The sequence below is a fragment of the Scophthalmus maximus genome, chromosome 17 (genome assembly GCF_022379125.1).
Source record: "Scophthalmus maximus strain ysfricsl-2021 chromosome 17, ASM2237912v1, whole genome shotgun sequence".
Taxonomy (NCBI): domain Eukaryota; kingdom Metazoa; phylum Chordata; class Actinopteri; order Pleuronectiformes; family Scophthalmidae; genus Scophthalmus; species Scophthalmus maximus.
In genome coordinates, this window is record NC_061531.1 from 6,676,942 (window position 1) to 6,692,705 (window position 15,764).

The following is a 15,764-nucleotide window of genomic DNA, read 5'->3' on the forward strand; positions in this document are numbered from 1 at the left end:
TCGGTGTCGTGACACTGTCGTAAAACTCCGGGACCACCTCGCCCTGGAACACGGCCGCAACAAGATTTCTTCAAACATGTGCATGAAGATGGTAAATAAGTGGCTTCGAATTTTAACATTGCCTTTGTAATGCAGTGAAATAATTCATATGTTTCAACAATGACAGTAATAATGCAAATACTATTATATTATATTACGGGCAATGGAATTCCACCCTAAATCAGATCATTAGAAAAAATTCTTAAACACTCGAAACTGCCACTGAGCAAACTGGTATATTTTTTTGTTACCTGTAAAATTGAGGGTTTTAAGCATCCAGGGGGAGTTTCAACTCTTACGCGTTCATTTCAGGTTCGTTCGTACAGAAATGTGTGTTTTGTTTGTGTTTTAGGGTGGATTTCCTGCAGATGGGAGGTGGTACGGTCACGTGACGAGACTGTAACCAGCTGGGTAAACATGGCGACTGTCGCTGGATGTGAAAATTACATGTCGCGCCTCTGTCAGTAAACGATGTTTCTGTCGCGCCGGTGTGCCGCAATTTAACCCAGGATCCGGCCCCGCGAGGACACGACGCGTGAAGACGAGCAGGTCAGGAGGAGGAGACAGCTTCACTGAAGCGGCTTTGTAGTTGTTTTTTTCTGTCTCTGAACAGCATGAGTAGTCTTGATGCCTACCCGGACCCTGTGACTGGCGCATAATAATTGCTTTAGTTAACAGAGACACTGGCTTGTATTTTAGTGGAGGGATCAGATTTTATTCAGTCTGACATATCAACCACTCTGCTCTGGGGACCAGCTCCTGCAGGGCCACAGATGAATTCTGGGCCCACTCTGCTGTGTGACCCTCTTTTTTAATATTGCATGAACCTCCTGAAGTTTTTTTTATGTCTGGACCCTCCCCATCTTTGGGCCGCTAGAATCGACAGGTCCTTTAACCTCACTAACTAATCACTGCCTGGACAATGTGCGAGCAGAGTGATCGACCTGACTGCTCTGAATGTGGCTGCGCTCTGACAGCTGGGTTATGACTGTAGGCGGTGCTGCACCGTGTGTTGTGTTTCCCATGCCTCTCTCGTCGCCACCACTATGATAGGCTCACCCGACGTGGTGGCTTTCACTAAAGAGGATGAGTTTGGCCAGAATAACCCTGATCCCTGGTCTATCCCAGAGGAGTTCTCCATCCCCCTCCATCCTCTGGCTGACTCCAACCCCTGGGCCAAAACCTCCTATGCCAAGTTCACCAAAGACTTCATCCTCATCTCTGAGTTCTCTGAGCAGGTGGGCCCCCAGCCGCTCCTCACCATCCCCGATGACCCCAAAGTCTGTGGCACTTTCGATCTCAACTACTTCTCTCTGCGCATCATGTCAGTGGACTATCAGGCCTCCTTCGTGGGGCATCCACCTGGCAGTGGCTACCCAAGACTCAGCTTTGTGGAGGACTCAAGAGTAGTGCTGGGAGACTCGAAGGAAGGGGCATTCGCTTACATCCATCACCTGACACTTTACGACCTGGAGGCGAGGGGCTTTGTGCGGCCGTTCTGCATGGCATATGTTTCAGCAGATGAGAGGAAAATTATGCTGCAATTCCAGGAGCTGTCCCTCCGCTTCTCGCAGGCGTCGGAGTGTCTGAAGGCCGGCAACAGGAGAGCCTTCGCCAAGGAACTCCAGAGGAAGCTCCAGGACCTGGAGTAAGACCTTTAGTACAACCTTTCAATGTTATCCCACAGGGTTTAAATACAAATTGTAATACAGACCTAATATTTCGGTATTTGTCCTCTCAATTCTTTTGTTGGGTGTGTATGTAAAGAGGAAAATGGAGTAATCTGTGAAAAATTGCGACAGCAAATCAGTTAGGAGTTTCTGGGGCAGAAGCTTGCTTTTGGGGCCCATCACTAGATGCTTCAAACCGATGCCTACTGCTCTCTGAGTATTTTACATTTAACCCACAATTAAGTAAAGCAGCGCTTTGGGCAACACGCTCATGTGCTTACAGTGACAATGTTAACATATTGCAAGTGTGATTTGGAGGGTATATAATGGCATCATTTGGCATGTTAATGAGTACTTATAACCGCAAAATCTACTTTATTATTTGGTCATAGGCCAAAAATATTGGGATTTTTGTCCTCAGTTAAGTCAGAGGGCCACCAAATTTACTAGAATTCATCCTAAAACGTTTCACTAATAGCCCCAAATGTGAACTTCATGGTGGCAATAGGGGAAAAATCAGGGGTCACTCAAGTCTAATGCAATCGCCCTCTGGGGACTATGAATGTTTTCCATTTCCATGGTATTCCATCCAGTTGTTATTGATATATTTCAGTATGAAGTGCTGGACTAACACACTGACCAACCACTCAACTTGTGAACCCAGCCCTAATCTTAATGTTCATGTAGTAATTTTCTGTGGGTAGTGTGTAGTGCTTTTCCCTATGAACATGTGTTTATCAGTAATCCCCGTTTTCTTTCCCACAGGTACACTCACTCTGTGCTGCAGAGAGAGGAGGGCCTCCAGAGGGAGGCGGGGCCCCAATGCATGTACTCCGCCCATGCTGTAGAGAAAGCCAATGAGCTTGCTAATGTGGAAAAGAGCATCTATGAACACAGAGACCTGCTGAGACAAATCAGCTGCTACCATTGTCGCCCACGCAGAGATCCCCACGCTGTCACCTGCCAGAAGTGTATGACGCAGTGCTTAAGCGAGTGCGAAGCGCTGTTGGACAAATACGCCAAGCTCGCCAACCCCTTCAGTTACACTGACAAAGGAAGGAAGAGGGAAGACGTTCAAAGTCCCACTGACGATGGAGGAGGTGGCAAGGGAGCGGAGGAGGACGAAGACGAGGGCATTAAACGCAGGTCGTCTTACACGCCGCAACTGATCAAAGCTCGGTCTGCCAAGTGCTTCGACAAGCGCCTGAAGACACTGCAAGAGCTGTGTGATGAGCCTTTCTACGAGGCCACCATGGAGCTGCTGAAGGAGACCGAGAGGAGTTTCCGGGGCGACCTTTGTTACCTTCACACACGCCGCATGGACAAGGCTCTACGCAGGAGACAGAGAATTACCAACTTCCTGTTTGAGGAGGACCTTGGTGATGAGGATGAGGATGAGGGAGGAATGCTACGACCTTTCTGTGCTGTGAACCATGATTTAGACAACTATACAATCTTAAATCCACCTCCCATTGTGCTAGGGCCAGAACCTGTAGAACTAGACCCGCTGGAGCCCCCAGATCCTCTAGACCCGGCTTCCGAGACCAGTCATACTCAGGAGAGTGAACTGGTGCTTGAGGAAGGCAATTTAGATTCCTCCCCCTCAGACCAGACTCTGGAGACCCAGGAGAGCTCAGAGGAGACCAAAGGAAGCTTTAGCAGTGATAAGAGTGGGACGGGTCTGGCAGAAAAGCAGCAAAGTCTTGCTAGTGTGAGGTCTGAACTTCCTGATCCTGATTCTGACTTGACCCCTGACGCTGACCACAACACTGACTTGGAGAGGGAGAGCAGCAGTGAAGACATGGACATCACCGCAGGGGAGGATGAGGGTGACAACGGCGGAGACCAGACGCCTGTGTCTTTGCTGGAAGTGGTGTCTGAGCTGGAGGCCAGCATGGAGGACAACTGTGAGAGACGGAGTGGAATAGAGTCTGACCTGTTGGTTCCAATAGACACAGCATGCTGTATGGCTCAAGAGGGTTTCCTATACGAGGCCTCCGCCCCAGAGGCCGCCTCTCATCTGGACCAAAGCTCCCACCATCAGTCCTCTCAAACTCTGGTGGTCAACCAGGAGCCCCAGTCCCTTCTTCCCCTCCAGAACGACTACGCCGTGGGTTCTCTGTGCTCAGAAAGCCCCGCGGCTGGCCTGGAGCTGCCTGTGGGACTCCTTGGTGATGCAGTTTCCCGCACCACAGCAGAGGATGGGTCAGACTACACCATGAGTGCTTCTACAGGGTCTGATCGTGCTGCCTCGCCTCTCGGCTATGGGGGGGTGGTGACCCTTCGTCAGAGGAAGAGGGCTGGACACGTAGCCCTGAGGTTTGTGCGACAGTACCCCTTTGCCATACAAGCTCTGTGGTGCCTGCTGAGCGGCAGGACCCTGGTGGTGCTTGGGGCAGATGAGGGGAGGGTCCGCCGGCTGGTTGCTGCCCTGGCCCTCTTTGTGCCTGGCCCAGGGAAGTGTGGAGAGAGGGTTCAAGCCTGGCTGTCCTGCCCCTTCACCCTGACTGACCTGAAGAGGTGGAAACTCATTGGTTTGCAAAGGTACGTTCCCATACGAAGCCATCGTTATGGTAGAGCAAGTAAACAGAAGAAAGAACCTTGCAAACTATTGATCACCATGAAGTGTGATGATGATGGCAGGGTGCTCTTTATGCTGTAGTTTCTATTACACTTTACTCGACTGTTACTCATCCGCTCGGGCTCAGTCTTTGATGAGTCACATAACCATCCATTGAAATTCCAGCCTCACATCTGTATTGCAGTACTTTAGGTGTAGAGAGGAAGCCTTATGTTCATAATGACATGTACTAATTTCTTGGCGCTGAGTTAATCAGGAGGAGGGGGTTATACTTAGTTGTTACTGAGGCAGGAACGTTTTGAGGGGAATTGGACATGCAGACCATGCATAGATTTCTACACCAACATGCAGTTTGACTTACAAATTGGATGATTTAAACCAATTGCAAAACATGTACCGTAAAATGGAAATATTAATTACACAAACCAGGTATAAGACACACAGTATGACACTAGATGATAAAACATTGATTAGAGTTGGTGATAAATGGATGAAATCAACTGAAATAAGTGTTTTGGGAAAGGCTTGCTCTTTTTTATATCACTGAAGCTTTAATATGTAATGTAAATGTATTAGGTTCAACCGTAGGATTTTAGTACAGGAGGAGAAGTGATTTGTGTCAAGACTTAAGACTCTGCAGCCATGCTACGACCTCAATACTAACATGCTGATGTTCAGCAGGTATAACGTTTACCAGGTGCACTGTCTTAGTTCAGGGTGCCGCAATGCTAACATCTGCTAAAAAAACAAGTACAGCTGAAGCTAATGGGGAAAAATGGGCGATGAACAAGTGTTGAACTGTTTATGCTGTTGGAAAGTTAAACCTTCACAAAAGCAGATGCAAAGCTGAGGAATTCATCCTCACTGGGGGATGAGAAATTCATTTGCCAAATTTAATAATAATCTATCTAGTGTTTGATGAGATTTTACGCTTCAAAAAACAAATGTCAACTCGGGAGTGAGTTTTCCCTCGTCATCAGGGTCATCCTCTGAGACCGTGAAGGTCTGTATTGAATGTCTTGCCAACGTGTTCAATAGTTGTTTAGATATTTCAGTCTAGGACAAAGGGATGCTCCGACCAACCAGCCGAACAATTGACACACAAACACTGCCATCCCTAGAGCAATAACAATAATTGTATTAAATAATAACGGATTATATTATGTTATATTACGACTACATACAGCATATAAAAGATCCCTGCTGTAAAACATGGTATCTGTCTTTGTGTCTCACACAGAGTGGCGTCCCCTGTGGGTTCCAGTATGCTTTACTCACTGTCCCGCTACAGTCGCTACATCTCCATCCTCGATGCCGACCAGAAGACCTTGCGCTGTCCGCCGTATCGCGGCCAACTGCTTGCCAACATAGCCGACCATCGCACCTACATCCGCCGCGGCTCCACCTACTTCCTTCACGTGCAGAGCACCCTCTGCCGCCTGGCTGCCAAGGCCTTCCTGTTTACTTTCACCCACCACCTCCACCTGCCGGTCAGCTCCACGGAGGGGCCCGAGGTTGTTGAGGGCCGCCGCCGCTGCTTTCTGCAGGAGCAGCTGGGGCTTGGTGAGGAGGACAGCCAGATACTGCTCTACCTCAGCCAGCTCGTCACTCAGCAGTACCTGCAGCCTCCCGCCGGCAACAGTGCAGTAGCACCGTGTTTTAGTTTTAACTACACCACCAGCGTTTTATACAAAATCTAAGATTCTTCTGGGAGGAGGATTCTCACACACATTTTAGCAGAAATGATCTGCGACCCTTTGGTTTTTAATGGACCAGAGGCGATCGTAACAAGGTCTAAAGTAATTTTAATTTCAGGAAACTCTGAACCGGTGATTCATTTATCTCTGCCTTGCTGTCTTTTTCTCTGCTCTTGCTGTTTCCTCTGCGTGAAGGGAAAACGAGACGGAGCGAGTTGTGAATGTCAGCGAGTGGTTTACTTTGGTACAGAGCATGTTGAAACACTCACTTTTATCCGTTGGGCCATTTGTGTGTTTTTCTCCTCCGTTCTACACGCACTGGCTCATCGGAGGTCAGTCCCACCTTTTCTCTCTGTGTGTGTGTGAGTGCATTTAATTTCACAGAATTCAATCCATCACGGCCGTCGTCTGTGTGTCAAAAGGGCCAGCTCACTAGCAGCATCACAGCTCTGTGTGAACTCCCACCGACCACTGAGCAATGTTGTCAGCTACGGTGTCATCCCGGCTACACGTAAACATGCTTTTGAGGATTACTGTGATATTTTATGCCTGTGGTGAAGAGATGTCTCTCTGATTCTGTCCATGAAACCTTATCAGAACCATGCAGACTTGTTACAGCTGGTTTGTGACATGCCTCTCTACCTACTACCACATAACATCCAAAGGCAAAAACATAACCAATGCTCATATTACTGTTTCACATTGGCCAAAATTTTTCGATTTGTCTTTCGTGAATACATTTGAACATATTCCGGCAGTAACAGTTGAATCTACCGTTTTGTTTTTAAATAGGGTCACGATGTTGGATTTTAAAGGAGTAAATTTGAGTTTTGAAAGCATGGAGTTAACATTCCCAGAGGCTGCTTTCGGTTTGTGGTGCATGAGGAAGTGTATTGGCCGTGTGAATTAGAGCCAGTCGACTACCACGTGATGTTGCATGTCCAGAGAAATAATGTCATCTCGCACATACTCACCCATGTATGGCCAGCGGCAGCCAAAACCTGTCAATATTCACTGCTGGCGAGCATTTTCACGGCTATTACTCACCTGGTCAGGAACATTTAAAAGCTACTTAACCTAAATGTATCGAATTTCACTGTTGTCTTAAAGTTGTGTGAGAGTGTTGTGGTGTCAGCATGAGACTGTCTTGTGCCGGGGTGAAACACTGTGTTGATAATATTTCTGTTTCTGTTCTATTTGGGAGAACTGACTTGGGCAAAATGCTGAACAGGAGTTGTTGCCGGGAGAGGTGGTGATGTTGTGTTTGTCTAGATTTTATGAATTTCCTGTGCCATCAAAAGCAAAAAATCTGAAGATTGACCCTTTGTTTGCACAGTTGTTGCCTATCTTATGCTGGATGTGTGCTTTGAACAAAACCCAACAGTTCTATTATTTATTGCTTCAGGACAAAATCTGCATTAGGATCATTATTTTGATTGCACCCAGATTTTCCTGTGAGGAGTCTGCTGAAGAAATGCAAAAAGTGGGAAATCTTTGAAGTTCAGTCTGTGAAATTGCCCTGAAGCAGTGTCATTGTTAGTATTTTAGATTTTCCTGTTTCTAATTCTGTGGCGTCCATGATGGAGCTTTGATTCTGTATCTAGGATGGTAAATGTTCTTGTGACTGCATGGTCAGAGTTTTAATGTGAAAGGTCAAACAAATGTGGGATCATGGCTGCTTTCCTTCCTGCTATGAACAAATTATTTTTTAGAGGGTTTTTACTTCTAACAGTGCTCACACTCAACAAGCTCACTTTTATTTCTACCTGATGTATTATTTAATTTTAAGTGCAGCTTAATTCTTTTTTTGCAACAGGTGACGTATTTATTTTTAACTGCTTGAATAACACATGCTGTTCAGACGCTACAATTTCTTTTTCAGCCTTTGTCCCTCTAATGCAAAAAGGTGAATGTAATTTGAATAAGCCATACCACAGTGTGCTTAACATTTTGTCACTCAGTGTCCTTATGTTGCCATATCATATCTCCCTTTTGTATCTCATCATGAGAGGGCACTGTGTTAAGTATGACTGCGCTGTTGCCAGTTATTTTAATAAAGCACGTTGTGAATGTCCTGATGCTGTCATGTGATGTTGAAGATATTTATTTACTCCAATTCAGTTGTTTGAATACCTTGATTTTTTCTGTTTGCTTCCGTGCCTGGTTCACACAGGAGGCAGGTGACTCTCGCTGTGAGATACTGAAGGAACAGATCATTTGCAACTCACAGATCATCATTAAGCAGCAAATACTCTACAGGCTCTTGTCTGTGTGACTTGCTTAGGCGATGACGGATGTGCAGACATTGGAGGTGTCATGAATAATAAATGCTTAAGCTGTGAACGCGTCTAATTGCCCTGCTGGAGCGGCAGAAGGAAAAGGTGGTGGACTGGAGGGGAAGTAGCAGCGAGTGAATGATTTACAAACTCTTGGCAACAATGCAGTCACGTTCAGTTTTGACTGCCATTGTTCTGCAGGAGCCGAGTGTGTGGGCAGCTCTGTGTGTGTTACTCGAGATGTAATACAAGTGTGAAAACACATTTTCTACCTTTTTCCACAGATGCTTCAGCTGCTTTGTAATCCTTCAGAGTTGAGCGGCGGGGGGCGCACACACACACACACACACACACACACACACACACACACACACACACACACACACACACACACACACACACACACACACACACACACACATCCTGTCAGCTGGTTTGAGGATTAGCCTCAGTTACATTTGTACAGTCACAGGTAAAGATGTAATTAGGAGTGTAGTTCATCTGCAATGTTTTACGCCTCAGATGAGATGAAATGATACCACAGATTTGATTAAATATCTGCAAATCCTTATTGGGAAAGCTTTGTTCTATGACTGAAAAATACTAATCTTATATACAGCTGGAATTCTATAATATTTCATTTCACTGCAGTGATTTTTAGCAATATTGTCCCTGAGTGCCTCAAAATTTACTTTGCCCCACAGGCCCTTAGATTTGGATCAGTTAAAAGATGCAGATGTCATTGTGTGAGCTGATGTGAGCATCCGTGGATGAACTATTCAGATCAATAATTATAAAAGACCTGTAGCGCAACAAAAAATATTCCATTACAAGTTCATGTCCTGTATTCAAAACCATTTTGGATTAGAAAATAATTTCTGAAAACTTACTTCACTTCAATAACATTCCAGCTGTGAGGCTACAGAGCTAAAAGTTCCTTCAAATAAAAAACTGAAATTTGGGTTGCAGGTTCCACATTCATAATCTCATGGCCCTTCTGATTTAACTTGTGACCCTCCTGAGGGGCCCTCACCCTATTTTGGGTGCATGAAGCAGGAAAAATGACAGTAGCTCTACTAGAATGATAAAATGCTACTCATGGTATTTACGCTCACGTGTAAGGGGTCTGCAGAATGTGATTTTTCCTCAGTTTAAGTATCTTTTACTTCTGATACTTTTGATGCTTAAAGTTGTACGGCATAGTGGTTAGACTTAGACTCCTGAAATGAGGTATAATGTGTCACAGGTCAATGTTAGGAACCCCTCGTATCTCAGACGGTGTTTTAAAAGCTTACCTTAATGAACATGTTATGTAGCTTTTGAACTAGAAAAGTCAGGTGTAAAATAGATGCTTTGGGGCAAAATGCACAATATTCTCATCTTAAATGTAGTGTAGAAGTGAAAAGTAGTCTAGAGGAGCAGTTTCCTGCACTTTAGTAGGAAACCAAGTTTTAGTGGCACCAAATATGTAAGTATACAAAGAATATTTTAGTGAAAATAGATTTTTTTTTTGCTTTTGTCCTCTAACACTTAAATCTCACTTGTATAAAGTGAATATTAGCTCCATGTGTGGAGTCCACCAGGATAATAAAAATAAACAAGAGACTTTTTACACCAAATTATCTGAGGTCTTCAACCTTTGAGTGCTTTACTACTACAAATAAACAAAGAGGTTTGTATACTACCATAACCACAGACAATAATGGGCTTTAATCTGTAAATACTGAGATTAGGGATGGATCAATAAAGATAAAAACATGAGCAAGTAAATCAGAATGGTTTTATTTAAAATTATACTACAATAACAATGCTGAGGAACAAGTTTTCAGGTTTAAAACGATGACTTTTCAAACACAAATCATTCCCCTTCCAGCCCTCTTTAAATGAAATGAAACAACGATTTAATTTGACCTTCACAGTGGGTGTGCTGGAATGAAAGGCCTGATCCAGAAAATGACAGTATTTTTAAAAAACGACAACACACATACGCACGCAAAGACAAATGCATTTAAGACAATATGGCCCCTCAGTGTATTCTCCATTGCTCCCCTATGTTTAAAAGCAGATGAGTATCAAATACTGATCCCCTATCTGGGCAGCTGAGGTTGGTGGTGAAGATGTCAGTAGTTTGTTTCTAATGCATTTACATGTTGAACGAAAGAACATGTTGCCTCAGGGTCGCGAGTGAGCACAGATGGAGGCTGGATGAGCCCTGATGCCCAACAGAAAATAGATGGATGTCCGAAAAAAACTACACTTAGCCAGAACAGCCTCTGCATCCACAGTGGGTGCATTCAATGATCCGTCCCTGCAGAGAGGAAAAATACAAAGCATCAGCATTGGTTGCAACATACAGTATTTACAGTCACATTTCCCGAGTTAGCATCTATGAAGTCACCACATAGTAAACTAATACTGTCATTTTTGAAGTATCCCATTCCCTCAAATGTAACTACAACAAGTAGCTCTCACTGATGTGTCACCGTTTTCCATATTATGCCATTTTGATTCTGTTTAAATGTTGTCTTTCTTAATCATTCAGGACTTCAGGTGTTGTTAATTCAGATTTTGATCGTTCTGGTGATTTTTCCCACTTATTCCCTTTATGTTTAGTCCACTCCCCCACTAAAAGCAGAGGAGAATTTCAACCATGTGCGTTGTTATTAAGGCCTGTAGGGTAGCAGCTTCTGATGAGTCACACAGTGCATGTCAAATATTATTGAAGTTTGGCCTGATTCTTCCAATCAAACTGGACTTACAACTTCCAGCTTGCTCTTGGGGACTCTGCAGATGCAGTTGGTTCCGAAGTTGGTGTCTCTCGTTTGGATGCAACGCAGGCAGCACAAGTTCTCGTAGCCCTGCTTCTTCCACTTGGCAATCAGGTTCTTGTCTGCATAGCCTTCCTTTATACAGTACTCATACAGCTCTACAAGGGCACACATAAACAGGTTTAATATATATATATATATGTATGGTCATGTGCATGTAAACAATACCCCCCCAAAAAACACTGGATATTCATCTTAGGTAAAGTCTTACAGATTTCTCAGATTTATTGTAGAACTAAGTGGCACAGCCCAAATGACTTTGTTACTAATGTTTGGGGAAAAGAGGAAGTGTGATACATATTTGCAGGAAATATAAAAAGTTCCCAAAGTACGACAGACACCAGCATAACTCTGAAGAGGAAGAAGAAGAAGAAGAAGAAGAAGGGAAGAGGAAATGGGGATACATTGGACGTGGTGTAGTTCAGCGGGGGGAGAGCAGTGCGCCTGGCTACCTCTGCTGATGGCTTTCCTTTTGTAGAAGAGGTCGAAGATGTATCGACTTCGCTGATGGTGCAGCCTGAAAATCGGCCACAGGGCCTCCACCTTTCGCTTTCCTTCGTGGGGCTCTGTTTCCGCTGCGACACACAGAACAAATGAGAAAAGTTGAGATCCAAGAGTGACGGATGATATTATTTTACCACCTTCCGCTAACGACACACGGGTTTCAGCCTGGCGGCCGAGCGTTGCGGAGGGCCGTCGACCTTCTCTCGGCTTACCTTCTCTCATTTTCTGATCCAGTTCGTCCAAAGTGGGCTCAATGAGCTCCCAGCCGTCTGGGGGCGGCTTCCGACTTCTCTTCACTTTAGGCATTTCGTTGTGTTTTGTAGAAAATTCAACAAAGGCGCACTGTGTTTTCGTTTAGATTTCGCGAACCTCTCTCAGGCGCTAGAATTTGACGTCACACGTGGAGGGCTTGTTGGGGTCCATTTACCCTATCGGCGCTCCAATGACGTCACCATGAAAAATAAACTCCCTCTATTGACATTTAATTACTTCTTAAATCCTCTCTTCGACTAACAAGCTACATGCATTCATGTAAGCAATTATTTAGGTCAGTTTAAGGATGTCAAGTGAGATAAAACCCAAAATAGATTATCTTTCTCGAGTTCCAGTTACGTTGCATCACTTTAGCGCGCTGGAAAATTGCCTTAAAATAAACAACATACTGTAGTTTTGTTGTATTTTATAACTAACGTAATTTAGTCTAAACAACTGGTCTTTTGACGGAAACATATGCATTATTGAGTTCACAGCAACAACGATTTTTACTAAATGCTTTAAAAAATACCTGTTTTGACGTGTTGTTCACAGGCAAATCTTTGGACCATAGCATACATCGGTACCGTTAGTTAAGCCAGCTGTCAGTTTGTGCTGTTGCCTTAACATTGATGTTGTCTGTCACTGTTCACATGTGAATGAGTTTACAGTGAAAGGCGTCACTTGTCAAAATGCCGAAAGGAGGTAAGGTCGATTTTGAAACCTGCCACTGTAATGTTGAAATCGGCAATTTTTTTGTCATGTGTTAAACTGCTGTTTGCCACTTTGCAACACAGGCGACTTGCCTCTGATGAGTGTCTGTTACCAGACGAGCGCTGGCAGCATGTTTATTATAACCCGCTCTACTCCTGTCGCCGTCATTTTTTCATCGTTGTCATCGCTGCAGGCAAGAGAGGGAGCCACAAGGGTCGCATGAGGACGTACACCAGCCCCGAGGAGATAGACGCTCAGATGAAGGCGGAGAAGGAGAGGAAACAGGTTGTTGGTGTAGTAAATATTCACACCATTCAGTCATATGTGTGCAGTATAAAAAAAAAACATTATTATTATTATTGACAGAATTTACTCATACGAATGTAAAACTTACAGAATCAATCTTACACTTTCCATCATGCAACCCAGTAGCATCTTTTCACAGGGAAGAGTGACCTGATCATGAAGTTTAAAGCTCCACATTTAATCCACTAGCTCTACAAACAGATCCCGAAAAGTCTTCAAAAGAACAAAATACAGAAATTACTGACCTTTAAAAAAAATATATATATTTATATATCTTTTTGATTTTTGCATATCTTTGGGATAATCATACATCTCTTTGTGGTGGTTTCATGTGTCTTTGCAGTTGTTTTGCATCTGTTTGTTGTCTCTTTTTGGTTGTTGTGTGTCTCTTTGGCATAGGCTTGCCTGTAAATATAAAATTTTAATTCATACAGAGTCTCAGGCCTACGGGCAGCCGGACCCTTCAGGCCCCTGAGTCTGTGCCCCATAGACATGTTCAGTAATCCAACTGATGAAATATACCAGAAATTGGAGGCCTTATTGTTTGTGTTCAATCATTCTTTGACTGGTATGACTGAGATAAAGGCATTGAATTGCATGCTGTACTGTGCTAAAAAATTTATTTGGTAAACACTGAAGAAACCCTTTACCCTGAACAAGGAGAACACAGGAGTACTGATGGCGTAAACGCTTGCATACTGTGCATGGGTGTATTTTTGTATTTCCTGTTGTAACCGCACATGTCTAACCTGATGCCATTGCTATATGATGATCTGTTTTTGTTTAACCTACTTCGCTGTCATTTATATGTTATAGCAAGAGCAGGAAGCAGAGGGGCAGGAGGGTGCAGTTCAGAATGACGTGACAGAGGAGAAGTTACCAGGATCCGGATCAGAGGACAGCGATGATGAAGATTCCCTGGTACTGACACTGTTAATGTTTTTCTGAACATGGACAACAGTAATAATTCATTCAGTCACTTTATACCACATGAGGTGTTGTGATGCGTTTGCAGAGGAAGAGAGCGGGTGTGGAAGGTTTGATAGAAATCGAGAACCCCAATAGAGTCGCTCAAAAGTCCAAGAAGGTGACGCAAATTGAGCTGGATGAGCCAAAGACGTTATCGAGGAGAGAGAGGTGTGTTTGTCAGTCTATCACATCACATCAGTGCAACATGAGAACATTTGAACAATAGAATTTCACATTTGAAGAACTTTTAAAAGGTTACCTGCATTTTCTGGCATTGTAGAATAAAAAAAAACCCCAAATTATTTAAACACCTTATTTTGAAATTGGTGTGTTGGTACTATAGAAGTCAAGACAGCATTATAACCATTACCTGCATAATGCAATACCAGTCAAAAATATCTTATACTAACTTTCCTTCTGTCACCTTCTCCATGTTGACACTCGCCAACCCCTGCACAGAGAAGAGATAGAGAAGCACAAAGCGAAGGAGCGCTACATGAAGATGCACTTGGCAGGGAAGACGGACCAGGCCAAAGCCGACCTCGCTCGCCTCGCCATAATCAAAAAACAGAGAGAAGAGGCGGCGAGAAAGAAAGATGAGGAGAAAAAAGGTGAGCACTCAGAGTTGGGCGCAAACATTTAATGAGGTGATGATTGTACAGTGATGCATGCGGTAAATAATGAGTGACATAAGCTTGTAAAAAACCCCGCTACAGAACAGATGAGATGTGTCCATTCTTTTTCATAGAAATATGAGAAACTGCACCACACTTGTAGAAACTAGGGCTGGACACCGTGCCCCATTGTCTTGTAGTGTGTGGTCGCCGAGACTGTCTTGCATCCAAAATAATATTATTTTATTAATATATATTTAATATGAATTAATAATATTTTTAGTGACTTGAGTCTGGCCCGCTTTGTGTCTGTTAGATCTCCCTGATAATAAATCTTAGCCTGCTCATGTGACACTGTATAAATCTGCCATCGCTATCGTTGTACACTCAGCGTATTCTGCGTTGGAATGGAAAACATTACAGGCAGTCCAGTCTGTGCAGTGTGTCGAGCTGACATTGTGTATCCCCTTTTTTCTCCTCACAGCAAAAGAAGCAGTGGCAGCAGCGGCCAGAGGAATGAACTCCCTCTCACTGAAATGATGCAAAGTATTTATCAGAGGCGTTTTAACATGTTCGTGGACTGGCACAGTATATATAAAAATATATATATATGACTATTTTTAAAAGAAACGATATGGAGAATATTCAACTTTACTGTAAAATATGACCATTTGGAAAATGGTTGAGGAGACACCAGTGGAGGGGCGAGTGTGTGTGCGTTTTGTCATGGAATAATGGCCTTGTTGATCCCTCCACTAAGTACAGCTACAATTGAGATTATATCAGTCTTCACATACACCTGGAATGAACCCCATCTAAACCTTTAAGCTTGTACATGACAGTAATAATGGTTGTACTTATCAATCAGAAATTTGCTAACTGAGCTTTGCCAATATGTTTTGGGGGGGGGATCTTACATTGTATATAACTGATTCATGAAAATATTTCAGATTAATATGATGAAACAAGTAAAATGTGTGTGTTCCTTATTTTTTTGACTTTATTCCGCTGTGAGAAACATATCTCATGGTTTGGAGCAGGCTTTCCCAATCTCGAGTCCATGCTTGGCCCGCTGATGTGAAAATGAATTAATTATTATAAACAATGTTTAGTTTAGAATAGAAAATATAAAAAACATTTTGATGGGTTCAAGGAATAGAAATCAAAATAACAAAAACGGAATAATTTCACTTGCAAACATTTTATACAACTGCCAAAGATTGTTCTCAATTAACATGGTTACTAGATCCTTCTTTAAAAAAATGTTTAAGGAAAAATACAACTCTAAAATACTCTTACAAGCAAAATACCTAA

At 43.5% G+C, this 15,764-nt stretch overlaps 3 protein-coding genes across 3 annotated transcripts; 2 read left to right on the forward strand and 1 right to left on the reverse strand.

Moving 5' to 3' along the window:
• Nucleotides 1–8: 8 nt before the first annotated feature.
• smcr8a (Smith-Magenis syndrome chromosome region, candidate 8a) lies at nucleotides 9–8,062 on the forward strand. Its single transcript, XM_035615063.2, has 4 exons — nucleotides 9–91; nucleotides 392–1,687; nucleotides 2,475–4,253; nucleotides 5,531–8,062. Exons 2-4 carry the CDS (start codon nucleotides 1,086–1,088, stop codon nucleotides 5,988–5,990), a joined length of 2,841 nt encoding a protein of 946 aa, XP_035470956.2. The 5' UTR covers nucleotides 9–91; nucleotides 392–1,085; the 3' UTR covers nucleotides 5,991–8,062.
• A 1,967-nt stretch (nucleotides 8,063–10,029) lies between these two features.
• Nucleotides 10,030–12,016, reverse strand: bud31 (BUD31 homolog). The gene is made up of 4 exons (XM_035614710.2): nucleotides 11,808–12,016; nucleotides 11,544–11,666; nucleotides 11,023–11,189; nucleotides 10,030–10,571 (listed from the first exon to the last, which is right to left on the reverse strand). Exons 1-4 carry the CDS (start codon nucleotides 11,899–11,901, stop codon nucleotides 10,521–10,523), a joined length of 435 nt encoding a protein of 144 aa, XP_035470603.1. The 5' UTR covers nucleotides 11,902–12,016; the 3' UTR covers nucleotides 10,030–10,520.
• Nucleotides 12,017–12,195: 179 nt separating this feature from the next.
• pdap1b (pdgfa associated protein 1b) lies at nucleotides 12,196–15,439 on the forward strand. Its single transcript, XM_035614709.2, has 6 exons — nucleotides 12,196–12,552; nucleotides 12,755–12,846; nucleotides 13,684–13,788; nucleotides 13,883–14,004; nucleotides 14,296–14,447; nucleotides 14,935–15,439. Exons 1-6 carry the CDS (start codon nucleotides 12,540–12,542, stop codon nucleotides 14,988–14,990), a joined length of 540 nt encoding a protein of 179 aa, XP_035470602.1. The 5' UTR covers nucleotides 12,196–12,539; the 3' UTR covers nucleotides 14,991–15,439.
• The last annotated feature ends 325 nt before the right edge of the window (nucleotides 15,440–15,764 follow it).

Coding starts and splice junctions, on each gene's coding strand:
- smcr8a (XM_035615063.2), top strand. CDS start 1,086: ATGATAGGCTCACCCGACGTGGTGGCTTTCACTAAAGAGGATGAGTTT. Junction 1,688..2,474: donor AGGAAGCTCCAGGACCTGGA/GTAAGACCTTTA, acceptor TCTTTCCCACAG/GTACACTCACTCTGTGCTGC. Junction 4,254..5,530: donor AAACTCATTGGTTTGCAAAG/GTACGTTCCCAT, acceptor TGTCTCACACAG/AGTGGCGTCCCCTGTGGGTT.
- bud31 (XM_035614710.2), bottom strand. CDS start 11,901: ATGCCTAAAGTGAAGAGAAGTCGGAAGCCGCCCCCAGACGGCTGGGAG. Junction 11,190..11,543: donor AAGGAAAGCCATCAGCAGAG/GTAGCCAGGCGC, acceptor GTGCCCTTGTAG/AGCTGTATGAGTACTGTATA. Junction 10,572..11,022: donor CCAAGAGCAAGCTGGAAGTT/GTAAGTCCAGTT, acceptor TCCTCTCTGCAG/GGACGGATCATTGAATGCAC.
- pdap1b (XM_035614709.2), top strand. Junction 12,847..13,683: donor CGGAGAAGGAGAGGAAACAG/GTTGTTGGTGTA, acceptor TATATGTTATAG/CAAGAGCAGGAAGCAGAGGG. Junction 14,005..14,295: donor ACGTTATCGAGGAGAGAGAG/GTGTGTTTGTCA, acceptor ACCCCTGCACAG/AGAAGAGATAGAGAAGCACA.